Source organism: Myotis yumanensis, unplaced genomic scaffold, assembly GCF_028538775.1.
Source record: "Myotis yumanensis isolate MYYU_CA2020_CCGP unplaced genomic scaffold, mMyoYum1.0.hap1 SCAF_14, whole genome shotgun sequence".
NCBI classification, from domain to species: domain Eukaryota; kingdom Metazoa; phylum Chordata; class Mammalia; order Chiroptera; family Vespertilionidae; genus Myotis; species Myotis yumanensis.
The window spans coordinates 33,694,662-33,718,136 of NW_027223765.1; the positions used below are offsets into that span (position 1 = coordinate 33,694,662).

General features: G+C 47.9%; 1 protein-coding gene across 1 annotated transcript; it reads left to right on the top strand.

Moving 5' to 3' along the window:
• Positions 1–470: 470 nt before the first annotated feature.
• Positions 471–23,291, top strand: EFCAB12 (EF-hand calcium binding domain 12). The gene is given in 10 exon segments (XM_070391480.1): positions 471–549; positions 6,622–7,076; positions 8,312–8,494; positions 10,724–10,880; positions 14,015–14,211; positions 16,421–16,634; positions 19,710–19,866; positions 21,819–21,866; positions 22,977–23,269; positions 23,272–23,291. Coding segments are annotated over 10 exon segments (1,803 nt in total).
• The last annotated feature ends 184 nt before the right edge of the window (positions 23,292–23,475 follow it).

Below are 23,475 nucleotides of genomic sequence, written 5' to 3' on the forward strand. Positions count from 1 at the left end.
CGACACTCCCGCGAAAGCAAGGGATCGCGTGCGCGCGCACGCACGCACATACACGTGCACACACACATACACAGATCTTCCTCTCTTCAGCATCCACAACCATGGACTATTCCTATGAAAAGTTTGAGGCCTTTTCCCTCAGTCGATGCTCGGTAAGCTCCCGCTCCCGCGAAGCAGCGCCGCCTCCAGGAAGCTCTCAGCCCAGGCGGAGGTGTGCAAGTGTAGGGAGAGCAAGGACAGGAGGTGCATATCTTATTGTGCCGTCCCCCTCTGGGGGAGGGGTTGCCAGGGAGTCAAGGGGTGAGTCATACACATTTCTCAGATTTCCATGCCTGGGCTGGAGGAGTGGGTGAAGTTGCCTTGATTTAGAAACCAGAAGCCCAACCCAGTATGCCTGGGAAACGTATCCAGGCCCAGGCTCACCCCATTTCTTCACTGGACATTAATGCGCTTGGTGCCGGAGTAGAGGCATGAGGATTGTCAGTGGTCAAACTTTTGACAATAGCCTGCTGTGGGACCAGTCCTGGGCAAAGTACTACAACATCAGAGGTGAAGGACAGATAAACAGATGATTACAGAACAAAGAGTGAATGCTGGGCCAGGGCCACATCCAGGAGTAAGAGGTTTGCTAAGTATAGAGGATGGGGAGGAACAATTGCAAGGATCTGGAAGAGATCTTTACATTGGAGCTTAATCAGGAGTTCTCCAAGCCAAAAGGGGGAGAAAAGGCATTCCAGGCCTAGGGAACAGCATGCACAGAGACCTGAGACATGGTGTCTTCAGGAAATTGCTGGTAGTTTGAGTGTTGCTGGAAGTGAGAGGCAAGAGAGGTCAGAAGGGATAAGATCATGAAAGATCTTGTGAGCCAAGAGATGGAGAAGCCACTGGGAATGGTGAGACTGAATTGGCAGGCTCAGAATGTTGGGAGTGGGAGGTACTGGGAGGTGAGGAAGAGAGGCCAGGCCAGAGAGGGTACTATAGAAACTTGGGAGCTGATCAGATGAGGAACATGAAAAGAGCAATCAAAATGATGCTCAGGCTGGTAATTAGGATGACCTGGTAGATAGAGATGCCTTTCACAGAGATAGGGAAGCTACCGGGAGGACCAGATTAAGTAGGGACAGGGACATGGAGACAAGTTTAGTCTTATTTGGTTGAGTTTGAGATCCTTGTAAGCATCAAAGTGGAGATGCTTTAGGAGCAACTGTATGTAGAAAACTGGAGGTAATTCTAAGTCATAAATATTGGTATGCTTGTCCTCAGCATATAGAAGGCTATAGAAACACAGAGTGAAGGAGATTGGTTTTAAAAAAAGAAGAGAGCCCTAGCCGGTGTGGCTCAATTGGTTGGAGCATCATCCATGCATCAGAAAATCTCTGGTTCAATTCCCAGTCAGGACACATACCGAGGTTGCAGGTTTGCCTTGGTTTGGGCACATATGGGAGGCAACCGATCAATGGTGTGTCTCTCATATCAATGTTTCTCTCTCTCTCTCTCTGTCTCTCTCTCCCCCCGCCCCTCCATATTTAAAAAAAAAAAAAAAACAATAAAAAAAGAAAGAAGAAGAGAGCCTGGGTGTAAGCTTGGAAGACATCAACTTTTAAAGGCTGGATAGGAAAAGAGGGGCCCAAGAACAAGTGGCCAGAGACATAGGATGAAATTTAGGAAGAGATTTGAATCAGATCCAAGGGAATAAGGGAGAATTTTTAAAAGTTGAATTGTTTCCAGACACCTGAGGGGCTGGCTATCCCAGAAAAAGAGCGAACAACTGTGTTTTCTGAGGCATCAGTGGGGAGGACTAAGACCAAAGGGTAGAAATTCCAGGGAAACAAATTCTGGGTCAATATAAGGAAGTCTTTTCTAGCAGGCAGAATTAGGCATTCCCAAAGGTAAGCAGGGAACTCCCTGTCACCAGAAGTATACAGAGGCAAAGTATGCCAGGGGATTATAGAAAGAGTTCCCTGCCCAGCCATTGTGGCTAAGTAGTTGAGCATTGACCTATGAACTAGGTCATGGTTTGATTCCAGGTCAGGGCACCTGCCTGGGTTGTGGGCTCGATCCCCAATAGGGGCTGTGCAGGAGGCAGCTGATAAATGATTCTCATCATTGCTGTTTCTCTCTCTTTCCCTCTCTTCTTCTCTGAAATCAATAAAAATATTTTAAAAATATTTTATTGATTTTTTTACAGAGAAAGGAAGGGAGAAAGATAGTAAGAAATATCGATGAGAGAGAAACATCGATCAGCTGCCTCCTGCACACCCCCTACTAGGGATGTGCCCGCAACCAAGGTACATGCCCTTGACCGGAATTGAACCTAGGGCCCTTCAGTCCACAGGCTGATGCTCTGTCCACTGAGCCAAACCAGTCAGGGCAATAAAAATATTTTTTTAAGAAAAAAGAGTTCCCTGACCTGGATAGAAAATGGGACTGATTAGCCTCTGAGAACTTTCCTCCTCAGTCTCTCAGGAACATTTTCACAGTGTCTACATACAACTACATAGTGACTTATCTCTCTATAATAATACCAGTAAAAGCGTAATATGCTAATTAGACTGGATATCCTTCCGGACAACCTTCCAGATGAAGCCAGAGCTGCAAGGGAAGCCCGGGACCCGCTGGCGGCTGGAGGGAAGCCAGTGCCAGCAGCCAGGGGAAGGAAGACCTACTCTTGCACGACTTTCATGCATCGGGCCTCTAGTATATATATAAAAGCCTAAGTGACCGTTATGACCGATTGACCCAAACAACTGTTTGACCAGTCGATATGATGCACACTGACCACCAGGGGGCAGACGCTCAACACAGGAGGTGTGCCCTGGTAGTCAGTGCACTCCCACAGCCAACCTCCCACGGCCCCTTCCTTCCTGCTCTCCCCCCCCCCCCCCCCCCCCGTCAACCTCCCGCGGCCCTCCCCCTGCTGGCCAGCCCCCCCATAGCCCTGATTGGGAGGCTGGCCAACTTTCTGCAGTCCCTAACCCTGCTGGCCAACCCCCCCATAGGCCCTGATTGTGGGGCCAGCCAAACTCCCAGGGTCCCTCCTGCGGGCAGCCGGTCCCCCAATAGGCCTTGATCACTGGCCAGGCCGAGGGACCCCACCCATGCATGAATTCTTGCACCGGGCCTCTAGTTTTATTATAAGAGCCCTCCTCACTTTCTTATCAATGGACAGAGGACCTCAAAAGATCACTAGAATGCAAGCTCTATGGTGTGGTAAGAGGGTGGTAGGAGTGACTTTGGGTGGGGATGACTTGGGCTGAGAACTATATGCTGAGAAGGACTCATCCGGTGGGAAACTTAGGGAATTCTATGCTCTTCAGAAGGCACAGCAAATGCCAAAACTAAGAACAAAGACAGAGCTAGGAGAATTGAACAAATAGGAAGAAGGCCAGTAGAGCTGGACCAAGTAATCAAGGGAGAAGGGAGTGGGAGGAGACGAGGACGGAGAGGGGAGCAGGGCCACAAGGATAGTTTTATGGGACATTGTTAGAAGGGAGGTGTTTATTCTAAGAGCACTGAAAAGCTGTTACTAAAGCCATTGGAGGGTTTCAGATGGGGGAGTGACTCTTCTGTTGTAGACCATAGATTTGGGGGCCTAGAAAGGGCACAAGTGGAAGTAGTGAGAGCAGTGAGGAGCATATTTTAAATGTGTCCCCATGGTCTGCAAGGTAAAGTTTAAACCCTTTTGCCTGGCATTAGAGAGGACTCCAACTTTATTCTCATTAACCTCCTCCTTCACACACAATGTGCTTCCAACTTGTGAAAATGTTGAGTAACGCTGAAATCCCCAAATCCCACCCCACCCCCTGCAATGTTGCCCACATCTGTCCCTCCGCCCCTTAAAACCAGACTCATTCTCGAAGGTGCATGTCTGTCCCCGCTCCATGATGGGTCTCTCCTTCTGTGCTTCTCCCCTGGCTGAGAGTATCTCATTATCCCTCTGGCTACCCTACCTTGTTCGGTGCCAGTGTACTGTAGTTGGGCACCCAGCCTTGTTTGGATCTGCACCAGGCCAGTGCCACGCCCTGGGTGATTCTCAGTCAAAGCTGATTTGACGAATGACTGAATTCTCAGGAGTACTCAGCATCTTTTCCTCAGAGACATGATAAGTGGGTTGTTGAGAAGCACTCATTTATGTCCACAGTGATGTGCACTCATTGTTTTCTGATGACAAAAGGAACACGTGGGCATGTAAAGAGACTTTAAGAAATGTGTTGCATGTTCATTTTGTGTCAGACTGGACACTGGGAACACATGGGAACTAAGACACAGTCCTTGTCACTGAGAAACTCACAGGCTGTTGGGAAGGAAAAACTCAGAACGCATCTTTATCCAGAAAAAAATGGTCAATGCAATGATGGGGCTAAGCATGGGGCTGTGGCAAACTAGAGGGGACACGAGGAAGGGATTGGAAAGGCTTCAGGGGATGACGATGCCTTAGCTGACTCTGGAAGGGTCAGTACAAAACAAGCAAGTGAAACAGGGACACGAGAAGAGCATTCCAGAGGGAGGAAACAGCATGGTTTTGGGGGGAGTAGGAAGGGGTACCTGAGGAACCACAGTCAGATACAGTTTGAATATAAATACATGGTGAGGCAGAAGGAACAAGTGAAGGAGAAATTAGAGAGGCTGGTAGGGCTGGGTTGGGCTGGGTTGGACAGTTGGGGTCAGGTTTAAAAGATTGAACTTTATTCTGGAAGCTAGTTGGCAGTAATAGAAGGGCTATAAGCAGAAGAGTTTTGGTTTTAGAAGAAAAATTATAGTGACAATGTTTTTAATGATGCTATATCTCTTCTGAATTTTAGAACACCCCCATATGCATTTGATCTTCAAAACAGCTTTGTGAGGTACCTAGAGCAGAGTTTATATCATTTTAGGCATAAAAAATGGAAACTTGGCAGAAATCAGTGACCGCCTTGGGATAATGGCTAAGAGCACAGCTCCGGGGCCAGGCAAATCAGAGTTCATGTCCTAGCTCTGCTACTTACCATTTGTGTGACCTTGGGCCTCTCTGGGCCTTAGTGTCCTTATCTGTAAAATGAGTATAGAACCAACCTGTTAGTCTGTCCATTTGTCATTCACTCATTCACCAAATACTTACTGAGCTCCCACTTGGCACTGTGGAGGTGCTGGGGCTTGAGAGGTAAGGGAGCAAGAGAGATGAGGTCCTGGTTCACAATCTATTAAAACAACAATGACATCAACCAGTTGGACCAGGAGAGTCAAACACAAAGGTCTGCCTGAACAAGACACATGAAAAAGAATTGATCTGCGTGTCAGACAACAGGGAATGGTGGAGAGCATGGCAAGCTGGAGAGGGCATGCCCCAGCCTAAAGTAACTCAAATCGGAAAATTTTAAAGAATGTCAAATAAAAGAAGACCCCAAGCTCATGAAGCATGAGGGCTCCCAGTGCAATCCTTCATTTACATACTTGTGATAAGTGGTCCCGAAGGAAAAATATGGGTTGTGTTATGCAGAGATAACATGAGGATATACCAGAGCCTGGGAGCTGGAGAGGTAACATTTGGTCTGAGATCTGGAGGATGAGGAGGAGTGAAGAGGGGATGGATGGGGGAAGGAGAATTCCTGACAGAAGGAACAGCATGTGCAAAACCCTTGGGCAGAAAAAGGCTTAGATCATTCAGGGATCATTCCTAGAAGCCAAGGTCTCTGGGACATAGTAAGGAAAGCTGAGCAAGTAATGAGGCAGGAAAGGTTGGCAGAGAAGGGTCATGGGACCTTACTTTGGAAAGTCGTGGAAAGGTATCAAAATGGCCGAAGGGTGCGTACATAAAAAAATAACAGCATGCTACTTTGAACAAAGCAACTCCAAAATGGACTGATCCCAAACATCTCCACCACTCAGTAAGTAGGTATCATCCCCAGTTTACACACGAAGAAACTGAGACACGGAGAGGCTAAGGAACTTGCCCAAGACCATGCCGTCAGAAGTGGCTGGGCCAGGACCCAGACTGGAGCATTCTGGCTTCAAGGCCTCTGCTCTTAACAGCACTATGCTGCTTTGGATGACCAGAGCAGGTAAGAACGGCATTTGAAAAAGGTCATTCTGATTACCCACTAGGAGTACTGGGGAGTGGAGTAAGAGTAGAATCTGAGCCCTAGCTGGTTTGGTTCAATGGATAGAGCGGCGGCCTGTGGACCAAAGGGCCCCAGGTTTGATTCCGGTCAAGGGCACCTACCTTGGTGGCAGGCTCCCCGCGCCATCCCTCTCCCCGCCCGGGCTCTGGTTGGGGCTCGTGCAGGAGGCAACCAATCAATGTGTTTCTCTCATATCGATGTTTCTCTCTGTCTTTCCCTCTCTCTTCCACTAGCCCTAAAAATCAATGGAAAATATCCTTGGGTGAGGATTAACAACAACAACAAAAAAAAGAGTAGAATCTGATGAGACAATTAAATAAGAGAAAGCTCACAAAGCCCTTAGCATAGTGCCTGCGTTGGGCGTCACAGGTAATTGTCTTCATCATTATAGGAAGATGATGATAAAGCTGGGCATGGAAACCAGGTGCCCCGGGGCCCAGCCTGGTGCTAAAGAGTTTTTCCTTCCTGACTCCTTTAGTCCTCTTCCTGAAAGAAACTCACGTTTTAACGATCTTCCCCCAAGGATTCTGGCAGTCTCAGACCTCGGCTAGTGATGAAGATGCCAGCAGGGGTCCCGTCTTCAACCCTGAACTGGTCATTGCCCACTGCTTCAAGCAGTTCAAGCAGAAGGACTTCCACCTGCCTCGAAGCCGCCGGCGGATCATCATCTTGCCTCGAGAGGAAGATGCGACCTCCGTTGTCAATCCAACACCACAGCCCCAGGCTCCCTCACAAATCATCCCTAGCTTCAAAGCCCTGGAAGCCAGGGACGTCCAAGAGCCCCTGGAGGATGTGAGAACCTGGATGAGCCAGAGGTTGAAATTTCGGCAGGAACTAGAGTCATGTGTCAACGTAGACAGGTGGCTGCAGAACAAGTCCAGCCTCACGCCTTCAGAGGCCAAGATCTTACGCATGACCCAAAAGGAGCACCCTGTGGACCCGCTGATGGCCCACTTGGTTCCTCCCAGCCCCACCAAGGTGAGCAGCCCCATTTGCCAGATGAGGGGATGAGGGGCAGGATGGGGTACATTCACCCCATTTCACAGAGCAGCAAACAGAAGTCCTTAAACAGAGGTGCATTAGTTATCTATTGCTGGGGAACAAATACCCCAAAATGACTTAAAGCAGAAAGGGCTTATTTTCTCACTCTTTCTGCAAGTCAAGAATCTGGGAGGAGCTTAGCTTGGTGGCTCTCACTCAGAGTCTTTTCATCTCAAGATGCTGGTGGGGGCCACAAACATCTGAAGCTTGACTAGGGTGGGAGGATTCGCTTCGAAGCAGTTTGCTCACGTGGCTGTTGGCAGGACACCTCAGTTCCTAGCCGCATGGACCTCTCCATAGGGCTGCCTGAGTGTCCTCACCACATGGCAGCGGTGAATGGTCCAAGAGAAAACAAGGAGGAGGGTGCAGTGCCTTCTAGAACCTGTCTCAGGAGGTCTCAGTTTCAGCAGCTTCGCACTGTTACCTCTCTGTTTGTCAGAAGCAAGTCACTAAGTATTGCCTCCACTGAGGGGAGGGGAATTAGTCTCCATCTCAGAGGGGAGGAGAGTTGAAGGATTTGGGGCTATATTTAAAAACCACCCCAGGAGAGAGAAGGACTTTACAGTTTGCTACAGGCCGTGAATAGATGTGGGTCCCACCACTCCTGGAGCACAGAGGAGCTGTAAGCTAGGGAACAGGAAGGCCCTTTGTAAACTGTCAGGTGCTGCAGCAAGGTAAGGCAGTGTTATTTCTAAATGTTCCCATTCACCTGGAATTGGAGGAGGAGGAGGATTTGGACAGGTAGAGAAAGAAGAAAAGGCATTTACTTAGGCAGAAGGCCCAGCTGGAGCAAAGGCCGGAGGTGGGAGATCTAGCTCCAAGCAGAAGCACATATTTTGGTGCACTGAGAGCCCCGGGGGATTATAATACTGACTGGTCTGACCAGAAAGATGTGGATAAGAATAAAATTCTAGCTCTCATATTGTCCAAGCCTCTTGTTTCTGATGGGAAATTGAGGCCCAGCAAAGCAAAGTCTGCCAGGAGTTCTGTGGCAGAATGCAATTGTACTGCAGTTGCCTGAATCCAGTGTTCTATGCACTTCATCTTGCTGTCTGTTCAGAGCTGCTCAGCCTCTCCCTCTCCCATTTCTCCCTAACTCCGGGGATCATGTTTCATTGGCCTGTCTCCCCTGAACTCTCCCTTCTGTCCCACTTGCTTTCCTCGTTCAGAAGAAAATCGTCCGACCATTCCACCAACCGATACCCCAGCTCCGACTGCCCAAGCCCTCTGCCCTGTTTGTCTTGTACTCCTACCTGCGCAGCCACAATATGAAGATCCTGGATATATTTGCCAGGATGGAACAGGGCAATAACCAGGCGATCTCCAGGGAGCTGTTCATTATGGCTCTGAAGGTGGTAAGTACCTCCCGTGCTCCCTCTAGGCTGGCCTAAGTGGGGAGAGTGGCCATGCTGCCACCCCCGACCCTGGACCAAGTGAAAAGGAAACTCGGGGAACTCAAACTATCAGTCTTATCACTTGTAAAGCCAGATGGGAAAATGCGGTTTAACCTGCAGCCACATCAAACCCCTAAAACCACCCCTGCACTGGTCTGACCGTGAAAGTCTGAGTGGAAAGTCTGCAGAGCTGGCCCCATAATCAGCCAGCTGCCCATCCTTGCCCTGAATTGAGCACTGAGATTGCTGGGCCTTCAGTCCTGCCTCTCTAGAACCTTCTAGATCTTTTCCAGCTGTCACTGGCATATGAATCACATAGAATCACATAGTCTTATGAAAATGCAGCTTCTATTTGACCCAGTGATCCCACTTCTAGGACTAAATCCCAAGAAATCAGAAACACCAATCAGAAAGGATATATGCACCCCTATGTTCATAGCAGCACAATTCACCATAGCTAAGATTTGGAAACAGCCTAAGTGCCCATCAGCAGATGAGTGGATTAAAAAACTGTGATACATCTACACAATGGAATAGTATGCCGCTATAAAAAAGAAGGAACTTTTTACCATTTGCAACAGCATGGATGGAACTGGAGAACATTATGCTAAGTGAAATAAGCCAGTTGGAGAAAATAAATATCATATGATCTCACTCATATGTGGGATATACTGATCAACATAATTTGATGAACAAGAATAGATCCAGAGACAAATGGTAGGGGAGGAGGGGTTAGAGAGCAACCAAAGGACTTGTATGCATGTATATTAGCACAACTAATGGACACAGACACTGGGGCAGTGGGGGCTTGCCTGGGGTGGGAATGGCTTGGGGGAGAGGGGTCAATTGGGGAAAAAGAAGACATATGTAAAATTTTAGACAATAAAAAAAAATTACTAAAAGAAAAAAAAAAGCAGCTTCTGACTCAGTATCTCTGTGCAGCGCCCAGTGATACCCTTGGTACTGGACCACAATTTCACTGGCTATTCCAAATGTAAATTAATTACAAATAAAATGAAAAGTCCAGTCCCTCAATCACACCAGCTACGTTTTGAGTTCTCAATAGTCGAATATGGTAAGCAGTTCCTCTACTGCAACACACAGATTGAGATCATTTCCATCATTATAGAAGGTTCTGTTGGTTGTGCAGGGAGGGGCCTGCTAACTATGGCCCGGGAGTCAAATCCAGCCTGCTCCCTGTTTTTGTAAATAAAGTGCTACTGGAACACAGCCACACTCAGTCATCTATGGGTTGTCAAGGCTGCTTTCATGCTATGATGGCAGAGTTGAGAGCTTATGACAGAGACCATATGGCTTATGGAGCCTAAATATTTACTATCTGGCACTTTACAGAAAAAGTTTGCTGAATTAAGTTTTTATATACTTCAAATACAAGGTTCCTTATAAAATAATTCTAGAAAGCTGATGCCACACCTTTTATGATTTTAAATCATCCCAGTTTTCACATCATTTTATGACATGTACTTATCTGAACATTTCAAAGCATTGAAAACAACAAAAAGATAAATTGTTTTTCATCATAACCAAGATGACAAAACATTAAATCTTTTCATACTTGGAGAGTTCTGATCTGCTTTATAAAAAGCTCAGTAACAATGACTGCTATCTAAAGAAGCTGAAGAACAAAATGATATTCCTTTTAAAATGTTTCTTCTTGAATATTTGTTAGGCTGGCAAGCACTGTGCTCCTGCAAAGTTGCTCATTCCTTAAAAGAGTGATATGTATTGTATTTTTTATCCTATTTACCCTCAGGTAAGGGAGGCTTATGTGTCCCTCAGGGCAAGGATGATAGACATGTGAAATCCTTCTTCAGATCTATCATAGGAAAGCTGGCATTGGGATTGATAAGAAGTCAGGTGGGAGCCCAGAGAAAGATGTAACAGATTCTGCAAAGATGATGGCATATCTGGACTGGGTTTTGAAGAAGGGATAGAAGTTTTTCAGGCTTTGAAAGGGAGGCATTTGAGTAATGGGAAGGGTGAGAAATTGAGGGGTGTGTTTGCAGCCAGGAAAGGGCTCTGAGCTCTTGTGGCAGGGACCTTGGAGCTGGGAATGGCTGTAGATAAAATCAGACTAAAAGGTGGGGCCAGGCTGAGAAGGCCTTGGCCATTCTGATAGGATATTTGGATCGGAGCCTGTCCAATTTGGGGCTTCTCTTCTCTCTTCAGCTTGAAGTCCCTCTGGGAAACCAGGAGATAGAGGATATTGTGATCTATCTCAGCTCTCTGGGGAAGCACAACAACATCACCATGGATAGCCTGAGCAACACCTACAAGCAGTGGTCCTTGGCTCAGCAGAAAAGCGTGCTGAGAACTACAAAGGATTGTAGGTATCCACGCCCACCCCCGTGCCTTCACTTTCCCAATCTTGGAGCAAGCATGGTAGAGGCAGCCTTGGCTCATTTCCTGAGTGTGTTCTCCAACTTTGGCTTACCGTAGGTAGGCCAAGCCTCTGGAATGTCCAGGCCCAGAGGTCAAACAAGTAGATATTTTCTGGAGTACCAAGCTACCTTGTCCATTAAAAGCTGGATGAGGCCCAGTCCTTATCCTTAAGGGATGGTTCTCAAAGGGTGATTTCAGCCCACCAAAGCCCACTTGATAGGCTGAGAACCCAATGCCAAGCCCTTCTATTTGTATGTGGGTCCAATGCCTTCTTACTACTAATCCCCACCTTATTGATAAAAAGCTAACTAAATTCAGAAACCAGAATTAGCACATGTTCAGAGTCTACTTTGGTATTCTACTATCTGTACTGGGTTTTGAAGGAGGGACACAAGTTTTGCACAGATTGTGCACAGCTCTGGTTCCATTTGCCAAGCCATGTGCTTCTAGAGCCACATCTGTGTAGACGCACAGAGGCAAGTTAGAAATGTACTTGCCATAGCTCTGGATATGAATTTTACAACACAAGGGTGCATTATGCTTCTTTATAGGTTAGTTATTGTAAAAAAAAAATTTTTGAACAGCTACAGATAATATTAAAGCCCTCCTTTAACCACCACCCACCATTCCAGAGCCCTCCCCAAATATAACCACATCTTTCTTTTTCTAAATGATGCAAATCTTGCTTTGCCCCCACCTTTCATGTTGTCAGGAACTTAATTTCAGACATAGTTGAGGAGGAGAAGCTCCTCATCCTCCCTAAGGTCATGTAAGAACCCTAGCGGGGTAGTGGAAGGGGTTCCTTGCATAGGTAAAGATTTAGGCAGTGCCTCTGGAGTCCCCAGTCACACTGAGCTGGGTGCTCAGTGACCTCACTGGCTGGTTCTTTTGAGGACAGCAGGCAGCTCCTTAGAGCATCCATTCCTCAGTCCCCTGGAGTGTCACAGCACAGCATGCAGACTTCTGCCCTCTAGTCTCAACAAGCTACTGGGCAGAGGCACCCTCACTCCCACCAAGTCCCAGGGAACTTGAGTTCCCCCATAGTTGCCTCCTGGGTCTCACCACCCCACAGCAGTAATCTCTTGCACCTTTCATGTCCAGCACACCATCAGGGTCGCCTTGAGTTGGGAGTGCTTTCCAACCTGTGCTCTCTTAGCCTTTTCATTATAAATCACCAAAGCTAATTGTTTTCCATGTAGTTGGCTGCAAGTCATTGAGTGAATGACCCCATTGTGCCGTGATACATATTTGCAGCAAAGGTATTTGGGGCCTATTATTTACCAACTAGAAGCCTAGTGCATGAAATTCGTGTACTTGGGGGTGGGGGACGGGCTCCCTCAGCCTGATCTGCGCCCTCTTGCAGTCCCAGAGCCCTCGGGGGATGTCCGAATGATGGCTTAGGCCCAATCCGTCAGTTGGATATTCTTAGTGCTGCCATGGAGGCGGGGGAGGCTCCCACCACCGCCGCTGTGCTCACCAGCCATGAGCCTGGCTTCTGGCTGAGCGGTGCTCCCTGTCGGAGTGCACTGACCACCAGGGGGCGGCTTCTGTGTTAAACAGGATCGGGCCAAAACCAGCTCTCCAACATCCCCCGAGGGGTCCCAGATTGCAAGAGGGTACAGGCTAGGCTGAGGGACCCCACAGGTGCATGATCAGGGCTGGGGAGTGATGCGGGAGGTTGGTCAGCCGGGGAGGGACTGCAGGAGGGCTCCAGGGCATGTCCAGCCTATCTCGCTCAGTCCCAATTGGCTAGACCCCAGCAGCAAGCTAGCCTACCAGTTGGAGTGTTTGCCCCCTGGTGGTCAGTGCATGTCATAGTGACTGGTCGACTGCCCCTTGGTGGTCAGTGCAAGTACTGAGCAGCCTTAGCATATCATTAGCATATTACACTTTGATCGGTTGAACAGACGATGGGATGACCAGACACTTAGCATATTAGGCTTTTATTATATAGCATAAGTAGACTTGAAGCCAAGCAACAGGTATTTGCTTAAATGGTGCTATCACAGTTGTCATAGCTGAGTTCTTTTTCTCTGGAGAGCTGCAGTAAGTAGGGTGAGCAGACTTGGGAGTCTCTTGCTTTGCCTAAAGGGGCAGCAGGGGCAAGAGTCTGGGTCCTTGGCTCACAAGAGAGAAGGTGATAGCATTTGGGGGCACCCTCTGTAAGCTGGGTAGCTTTACCTACAGCATTAGCTCAATTTATCTTTTAAGTCCCTGGACGACAGGGCTACTATTCATGCTTTTCAAGGAAGAAGCTAAAGCTCAGAGAGGCTGACCACTTGTCTACTTTTTTCAAACCAGAAGATGGTAGGGCCTGGATTTCAGCCAGGGACGATGCAGGCCTGAATCAGGGCAGGGGCAATAGTATGTTCTCATTCATTCAGATCTTCATTGAACACCTACTATGTGCTAGACTCTTCTAGGAACTAGGGAGATAGCAGTGAAAAAGCCAACGCCCCTGCCTTCAATGAGTTTCCATGTAAAGGTTAACCAAGATAATGTTCAGTAGTGATTAATGCTTTGAAGACAACAGGATAGTGTGTGTGTGTGTGTGTGTGTGTGTGTGTGTGTGTGTGTGTGTGTAGGGGAGTCAGGGAGGGCCTCTCTGAAAAGGGGAGATGGGTGGAGTGAGTGAGAAGTGAACAGTTGGAGGTGGGTCAAGTGGACGAGGTAGATGGTTGGCTAAGGCCAAATCCTGCAAGGCCTTGCAGACCAAGGAGAGGATTCTGGGTTTTAGTGTATAAGTGCTGTGTAAAGACAGGAGCGAGTTCTAAGCAGGGGAATGAAGGGATGTGATTTATATCTTTTAAAGGTCCTGTTTGCTGTTTGGTGAAAACAGGATGCTAGAGAATAAGAACCGAAACAGGAAGGCTGAGGCCGTGGTACAGGTGAGGGAGGAGGCCATAGTGGAGATGGAGAGAAGGGGCTCCTTCAAGGTGTATCGCAGATGGCACTGACTGGACACATGGAATATGAGCAGAGGGATGTTCTGGTGCTTGCGTGATGACATTGGTTAACTGCTTAATGGATTCCATGGCTGGGCACCCTCTCAGTCCCTCCTTCATCTCTTCTCTCCAGCCTATTTTAGGTCTTCCAAGCGCAAAGCTTTGACTCGGCAGCTGTCCAAGAAGCAGGTGAATTTCGCTCCAAAGCCTCCCAAGATGGACCAGCTGACTGTGCCTGTGGTTGACACTACGATGGAGGCAAGGCCCTTGAGCCTGGAGGACATGGAAGACATCGGCAAGCGGTACCGGCAGAGGAAGCGGCAGACCAAGGTACCCCAGCCAAAGTGGGAGGATACGGGGCAAATCCCCTGCACCTGCACCCCCTTCTAGCTGCTGGGACTTGGGAGCAGATGCTTTACCTTTCTGTTCCCTTGTCTGGATAATAAGAACAATACCTACCTCACAAGATTTCTGTGAAAATGAAATGCGGTAATGTTTCTGAAAGTATCAGGTTCCCCTCCTCCCATTCTTTGTTGTTGTTGTTAATCCTCACCTGAGGATACTTTTTCCATTACTTTTCAGAGAGAGTGGAAGAGAGGGAGGTGGGAGGGAAGAGAGGAATATTGATTCGAGAGAGACACACCAACTGCTTGTCTCCCCCATGTGCCCCGATGGGGGCAGGGAGAGAACCCGAAACCCAGTATGTGTCCTTGACAAGGAATCAAATCCAAGACCCTTTGATGCCCAGACTGGCACTCTAACCACTGAGACAACTGGCCAAGGCCTTCTTTTGGATAGATTTTTAAAGTTTTTTTTTTTATTGACTTCCGAGAAAGGGAGGGAGGAGAGGGAGCTAGAAACATCAATGATGAGAGCAAATCATCAGTCCGCTGCCTCCTGCATGCCCACTATTGGGGACTGAGCAAGAAACCTGGGCATGTGCCCTGACCTGGAATTGAAACACCATCTCCTGGTTCATGGGTCAACGCTGAACCACTGAGCAACACCAGCCGGGCCCATTCTTTTTTTTTTTTTTTTTTTCAGATTTTTTAAATTGATTTATAGAGAGAGAGAGAAATAGTGATGTGAAAGTGAAACATCGATCATCTGCCTCCTGCAAACCCCTTAATGGGGATCAAGCCTGAAACCCGGGCATGTGCTCTGACCAGGAATCTAATCAGCAAGCCTTCAGTGCCTGGAATGATGCCCAACCAACTGAGCCACACTGTCCAGGGCCCCTCCTCCCATTCTTTAATTATGACTTTGCATCCCGAGACCAGGCCTGTGTGTTCATCACAGTGGGAAGCCAAGAGCCTGGCATGGGGTGGGCACTGAGTAGGCACTCCAGATATACATGACCAGTAACGGAAGGAAGAATTGATTGCCTGAATTCATTCAGCCAATGAATATTCATTGAGTCTGTGATGTACCAGACACTCTTCTACGTGCTGCAGACAACAAAACAGCCCCTCAAGAAGCTGCCAGTCTAGACAGTCTAGCGATGGAGGCAGACAATATTAATATAATACTACACATAGACACATATTTTAATGTCATTTATATAATAAAATGTTACGTATTGGTAAATGCTATACCAACTAAGATCTGATTCAGTTGCATGACAAGAAAACCCAAAATGTTAGAGCAGTGAGTGGCAAACTTTCTAGGGCCAGATAATAAATGTGTTGGGCTTTTTGGGCCCTATTATCTCTGTCGCAACAAGTCAGCTCTGCCATTGGAGCACAAGAGCAGCCACAAACCTAAACAAGTGAGTGCAGCTGTGTTTCAATAAAACTTCATTTCTAAAAACAGGTGGTGGCCCAGATTTGGCCTGTAAGATGTACTTTACTGATTCTGGCTTTAGAAGTTTTAAAAAGACAGATTTTTCTTTCCTTGTAAATAAATAAATAAGGTGGCCAAAAGTGGCTACACACTGCCCAGGCCTCTTCGACTTCACTCTGCCATCCTTAACATGTGGCTTCCACCTCAAGTCACAGATGGCTGCACGTAATTTAAATTCTCATGCAGCTAAACCAGGGGTGGGCAAACTTTTTGACTCGAGGGCCACAATGGGTTCTTAAACTGGACCGGAGGGCCGGAACAAAAGCATGGGTGGAGTGTTTGTGTGAACTAATATAAATTCAAAGTAAACATCATTACATAAAAGGGTACGGTCTTTTTTTTTTTTTAGTTTTATTCATTTCAAACGGGCCGGATCCGGCTCATGGGCCGTAGTTTGCCCACGGCTGAGCTAAACCCTTGTATGTAACGTTTCAATAGGACACATGTGGGGCATCTGCACTGTACCCTACCGTATATATTACACCAGCATGTGTGCACATCTGTATAACGGCCGCATGTGCTGACCATGTGTGATTTTTCTCCCCGGCCACTGACTTCAAAACCTGAACTTGGGTCCCATTCTTTGCCATTGCCCCTCATGGTGACCTTGTGTAGAAACATAGATTGTCAGCCTTCAGGCCAGGAGGAAAGAGGCAAGGTGAAGGGAAGTGTGTGCCAACTGCTTTTCTCTCTGCAGCTCACAATCCCCTCCATCCAGTACACGGAGCAGTGCCGCCTGGTGCGCAGTGGGAATAAGCATTTTGACAACCACTGCCTCCCGTCCACCATCCCCGGGGAGATGGGCGAGCTCATCAATCAGTTCCGAACGGACGCCTTTCTGCTCTACCTGAAGTGCCAGAAGGTCTGTCAGGACTATGGCCTCCCGCTGACGGAGGACATCCTCATAAAAGGTAAGGGCCTCTGTGGCTGGCCCCAGAGAGATGCCTCAGATGTTCACCTGAGGTTTGCCCCTTCCCAGCTGACATGCACCCAGTCAAACTGCTGTAACTTGTGGCGGGGAAACTGCTGTTACACGGAGTTTTAGAACCTGTAGCTCCACAAGTTCTACAAGCCTGGAGGTCTGGGCTCCCCAGATGAGCTTGGGGAGCTGGCATTCTCAAGGACAGGAGTTCTGAGCAAGGGAGCCCTGAAGTTGAGCATAAAGGAACGACCCCAGTTTCCAAGAGGGAGATTTGGTAGAAGTGACAACTGCTATGCTGTACTAGGTGTTTCCAACACCGCCTCCCTAGCCAGGCCCCTTGTGTGGTCCTTCTGCAGCACTGAGGTAGGACTGCACCAGGCAGGAGTCAGGTTCTGCTGAGGTCCTTTGCTCCCTGCTCAGACAACAAGACTCAACACTGAGATTTCCATACTGGTTCCAGCCTGTGCTTGGGGGAAGAACTGTGTTTTCATACATCCAAACAGACCTGAACCCTCCACGTCTCCGAGTAGACTGTGTGCTTCTGAGCGATATTTCCATGATAACCACAGAACAATGCTGGCACCCCAAATTGATGATTTTGTAAATTTAATGGGCAGGTTCCTCTCTGTGCTTAAAAAACATGAACAGCAAGTTGCATGAGGGCAGAGGTTTTCCTGTAGGAACTTTGCAGAAGCTGTGGCCATACTGGGAGCTGGAAAATGAGGTTTACTGAGAAAGGGCACACGGAGAGACGTACCCAAGAACAAGAGTTAACAGTCACACCCTGGCTGGGTAGCTCAGTTGGTTAGAGCGTCGTCCCCATACACCAAGGTCGTGGGTTTGTTCCCCAGTCAGGGCATATATAGGAGCCAATGAACGCATAAATAGGTGGAGCAGCAGATCCATCTCTCTCTCTCTCTCTCTCTCTCTCTCTCTCTCTCTCTCTCTCTCTCTCTCTCCCCCCCCCTCAATCTCTCAATCTCTCTGTTCCTGTCAGCAGGCTGGGGACTGAGCCTAAAACCTGGCTTCTCTCCACTGCTGGCTTTTGCTAGCTCCCGGGTCTATGAGCTTCCCGTTGCCAGGATCTCACATTCATGGGTTCACAGGAGCATCTGTGGGTGGGCTTCCTCTTGCCTTTGATTGACCGAGATGGAAAAGACTCTAGTTCCATCTGTGACTAGAGCCGCTGTGGGGACACTGGGAAGAAAGAAGGAAAGGAGGGGAAGAACAGCTCAGCCTGCTTTGCTCTTAGATGGGATTTCTAGAATACCAGATGGAGGTGTACCCGTCCCGCTGTCCTGGCCACTATCCGTTGGCTATCTTTATGGCAGGGGCCTGCTCTGCTACAGACAAAGAAGCACAAGCACCGAGATGTCCGAGTCTGTGTACTAGACGAGAATGTGGTGAGCTCAGACTCCAGGTCTCCCACTCGTGGGTCAGAATTCTAGAACTCTGAGGCATTGGCCCTCTCCCCAGTGAATATAGCTTCGCTGTTTTTCTTCCCTCTTATTTTATAAATATTTGCTCACTTACATTTTTTTGAAAACATAAAAATAAAAATCCCACTCCAGCCTGAGTGAACCACCATTAATATTTCTGTGATTGTCCTTTCACAAACTTATTTTCTTTTCCATTTACACAAAATTATTTATGTAAATCATATTCTAAAAATCATGTCTGTATTTTTAAAACCCTATATACCTTTTTTTTTTTGGTAAGAGAACGTTTATTAGGTAAATTAGAGGTAGAAAAATTAATTCCTAGAAGAAACGGGCTTAGCAAGCAAGTTATAGAGGTAAAGGAAGGGCCCTTAGAGCTTGGCAGTGAGGAAGCTAATGGTAAGGTGCCTGGGCCGGGCTGGGGAGAAGGAGGGGAAGGGAAGGGTGAGAGTATGCTCCCTGGAGGGAGAGCACCCTATATACCTTTTTAAAGTGTTGGTGCTACATATCCCCTTCCTTCTTCTCCTTTCTCACCTGCACATCCCTGCCCTCCCCACAAATAACCAACATTAATAACCAGGAGTGTAACCTTCCCCTCATTTTTCTAGTATTTGAGGTCTTTGGATTTTACCAACTTTTTTTAAAATTATTGATTTTAGGGAGAGAGAGAGAGAGAGAAAGAGAGAGAGAGAGACATCGATTTGTTGCTCCACTTATTTAGGCATTCATTGGTTACTTCTTGTATGTGTCCTGACTGGGTATGGAACCAAAAACCTTGGCGTATCTGGATGACGTTCTAAATAACTGAGCTACATACTGGGCCAGGGCCCCGGTGTTACCATCTTAGGACAAGCACTGCTCCATGGCTGCAGGAAGATGGAGACTCTGGCCTAGTGTTTTTAATGTACTGCACTTCTTCGAAAAGCCTACCAAGGTTATCTGTGAGACTAACTCTAGGTAAGGAGAAAACTGCCATCAACTAGGTCTAAGTTAACCTAGTGAAGCCTCAGGTAAATTCTCCACACACACCTCTTCCTAGGACTCCTGACAAGGACACCCCTGTAGAGTGTGCGGCCTCATACTCTATCCTACTTACACCCCAGCCCCAGGGCCATTGCTAACCTGGTTATAAACTCCCTTAACTCTGGTCCAGTTAGCAGTATTTTACCAACTCCATTTTCTGATCTTGCAGTAGTTACAAGCATACCTTGGAGATATTGCATGTTCCGTTCCAGACCACTATAACAGAAGCAAGTATCCCAATAAAACAAGTCATAATCTTTTTACTGGTAGAGGGTTTTGCTTTCCATTTGTAAAAAAAAAAAAAAAAAAAGTACCACTTGTTAAGTGAAATAAAGCCAAATGCAATAAAACCAGGTATGCCTATATATGCCACATCATGGTTGGAGGGTAAGAGACCCTCTGCACTATTTTTGCAATTTACTTTTAATCTATAATCATTTAAAAGTTAAAAGTTAAACCATGTATATAAGAAAAATCTTTTAAAACAAAAATGTGACTTTATTATTTTTTTTAAAGACCCTTCTCTGCCCTCTGCCACAAAACCTCAGGTGTGTGGGGTGGGGCGTTGGGCTGACAGGCCATGTTTCTCTTGCTGCTCACAGCCCTGCTGTACCCAGGGGACAAGATCATTTTCCAGAAGGACGAGGTGCGCCCCATCCGGCAGCCAGGAGGCTACTACGTGGACCTCCTCCTCAGCCCAACTGCAGCCCTGCTCAAGTCCATGGGCTTCAAAGAGCTTGCGGCTAAGAAGACCAACAAGCTGAGTGTCAAACCCCCCGTCCCTTCCCCTATCCCTTTGCCTCCTGCCTTGCTGCTGTCCATCAGCTACAGAAGCTGGGATGCAGACTTACTTGGGATGTCATATTGTACCAGTGTCTCTGTCCTAACCCTGCATGTCCAACCGAGTCACCAAGCCTGACGAGTCCCCAGTGTCCCCCCTGGCATATGTCTAAGGTCTACAGCCACCTCACCTCACTCCCACACAGCTACCATCCTGGCTGCATCCTACATGATCTCAAGCTCTCTGGAAAGATTAAAAAGAGAGCCTTCTTGGAGAATCAGGAGGCCCCTCACCAATTATGGGCCCAGTGTCATGAGTGCTGCAGAGCACAGCCCCTTCCTCTGCCCCACCTTCTCTGGCGGGAAGGGGCTTATAGCTCCTGGGCGGAGAAAAGAACTCTGCACTGGGTACTATGTCTGACTCTCAGGTTAACTTGGAGTCCTCTCTAAGAAAATATCCTTCTTGACCCCCCAGGAGTACGCCCACGCTTTTCTTCCCTCTCACATTTGCATCTCCTAAACACTAAGAGTCCCCATGAGACTCACAACCAGGGAGCAATGGGCAGTGGCAGTTCATCCGGGCTAATGCCCTGACCCTGTCTCCAAGGGCCTTTATCTGACTTTCCAGTGAGCCAAAGCAGTCCCACGGAGGCTCTCTCCTGTTGCTTCTTAGATCCTAAGGCCTTCCTTGTTTCACTGTCTCCAGCTTTAATACATATACTCTCAAAAGAACAGAAAAGAAAAAGACAATCTCCTTCTTTGGAAGGAGGTGAAACTTGGCAGGTGATGAGCCAGCTACCATGGTGACCGCAGACTGGAGAACAAGCAGAATCCTGCAGAAGGATGGGGCCAGCATGGGAGAAGGAGGGGACAGCTGACTGGATACCATGAGGGGGAGGGGCCTAGGACCTACCCATACTCTGGGTCCGTGCTAGCTGCCCACTGGGGTGGTATGGACAGAAGGGCTGGGGTGGGATGCAGCAGAGCTGAGTGGCAATCAGACAAGCTTCGGATAAAATGGACAAAGTACTTCACTCTCTGAGCACCAGCATCTTCATCTGTAAAATGGGCATAATAGCTCCTACAATATACAATGAGGACAAGAGAAAAAATGCATGTAAACTTCTTAGCATGGTGTTTGGCAGATAGTTGGTACCCAAGCAATGACTGCTGTTGTCAGGATGTTCTCAAGTGCAAGAGTGGCCTGGGCCTGCAGGTGGGCCCTGTCCACACTCTGGTTGGGAAGTAAGCATGAGCCAGGCAGGCGGTAGTGGCCTAGAAGGCCCTTTCTGATCCTGAACCGAGAACCTAGGAAGTGGGAGGGAACTTGAGAACAGGACTCTTGTCCATGCTTAGGTAGGCCACACCTATAAAGGATAAAGAAAGGTTACCGAGGGCAGGGATGGGCATTGGGTTCGTGTTGCTACTTAGACTGTACTGTGTAAGATTCTGAGGCCGAATGCAGGGTAGCTGGGAAAGAGTGCTGTGGTTGATTAGTGATGTCTGCCAGGCCCAAGGTTTGGAGAGTTGGTGTTTACCATCCTTATCTCCAAGGCTGGATTCAGCTGTGGCAGGGAAAATGGAAGCTGGGGGCCCAGAAATGATTCAGATTATTGAGCATCTCTCATCACTAATCTCCATTCTGGGAAATTAGAAACCTGAGGTTCTGAAAGGGGAAGTGACTTACCCAGAGTCACCCAGCCAGCCAGGTGATGAGCCGAGGTCTGGCTGACCCAAGCCCACTATATATTCCACTGGAGCATGGGAGGCCAGAGTTAGGGCCCCAACCCAAATAGAAAAAAAATTCTCCTTTCAAAGCTCTGGTTTAGATTCAGAGATGGACCCATCCTGAGGCCTCCAACTTACTCTCTGAGACCCCACCAACCTGGATTTCCCCTCTCCTGACTAGATACCTCTCTCTTATCCGCTAGGAAACAGTCAAAGAAAATGGACTTTGAAGATTTTGAGAAATTCACCAGGTCTGTACAAATCATCTAACTCTGGATGGGGGGTAGATGGGAGGAGGTGTAGCTTCAATTTGCGGAGGTGCCTGGGACTCTGCATGTTCCATGGTGCTCTTAGCACAGCATCTGGGGTGGTATGGACCAGTGTCCAGGGGGAAGCAGTGCCTAGGAGCTGAGAGGCAGAAAACAACTTAGAGTGCCAGGAAGACTGGGTGCTTTCCATGTGTTAACTCATTTCAATCCTCTCAACAACCCTGCAAAGTTACTTTTCACATACCCAACCTACAGAAGAGGAAACTGAGGTACGGAACATTTCTTATTAAAGTCACACACCTGTTAAAGTGGTGGAGCAGGGATTTGTGAGAAATGGTTCACCTGTCCAAATTTCAAATGACGGACTAGGAAACAGAAGCCTGGTAAAAATGAGACTTTTAATAACACTCTCCAGAGTGGGTGCCCATTTTACAGGGCAAGGAACATAGCCTATTTATTTAGACTTCCTCCAGTTCCTCATTGGCTGAGGACCATTTGGTCACCTATTTCCTAAGAGGTCACCTAGATCTTACTGTCTCCCATTGGGTTATTTTTTTTTAAAAAAAGGGCTGAGGCCTTCTCTAGTTGCCTCCACCTCCCTTTGGCTAGGGGCATCATCCTAGGACATGTGCTATCAGCCACATATACAGCTCTCATCCTCTCTCCCCACCCCCACATCCTGTTTGCTCTGGGGAAATTCAGTAATGGCCTGGCCAGATGCTGTTTCTTTTCTATGAAGATAAATCAGAGGCACGTTTCTTACAGATTCAATCCAGCTACACTGGCTCCAGAGGCTGTACTCTTAATACCATATCAAAATGTTTCTAGAGAATAGATGATGTACTTGTAAAGAGTTGGGATTTTTGAGGCAGCAGACTGGAGTCAAGCCTACACTCTGCTGCTTGTCAGGGAGAAATGACTTACCCTCTCTAGGCCTCTGGGTCCTTACTGGTAAGGCAGACAGGGTAATAGAAGCATGAAATGCAATGCTACACCTCCTCAATGGCCACAGTTGGTTTGCTCGCTGAGGAGCTCCCACCCTGCCCTGTCCATCACCATGGCAACCTTCCTTGTGTCTTCTCATTTTTCCAGGAAGCTGAAGGAGAAGAGGCCCCGTGGTCCACAGCGTACCCACCCCAATTTCTTCTGGCCGGGTCACCTCCTGGACAAACTGCAACTCTACCTGCCCTCTGTGACTGTGGACCGGAGCCTGATGCTATTCAGTTGTGTCCAACAGCGGCCCCCAGTTTACCCAGGCACCTACCACTCCCACCTGTGATGGCCCATTAGGAATAGGGACGACATGACCTGCGTTTATTTCGATGCCCCCAAGGTCTACTACATCGACCAGAGTGGCCCAGGTGATGTCAGACCCAGCCATCCTGGGCTGGACACCAGTGCAGCTAGCAGCCTAGATCCATAGACACCAGGAGTGTCAAAGAGCCAAACAGAAGAAATCATTTCAGTGGGAGGGCCTGGGGCTAGTGTATCCAGAGTCAAGTGGTGTCCAGGGTCTCAGAGGCAGATGTGTCCAGGCAAAGATGAGCAGTTTTGGGGTGTTTCCCTGGCCTTTTGAAATAAACCAGACTGG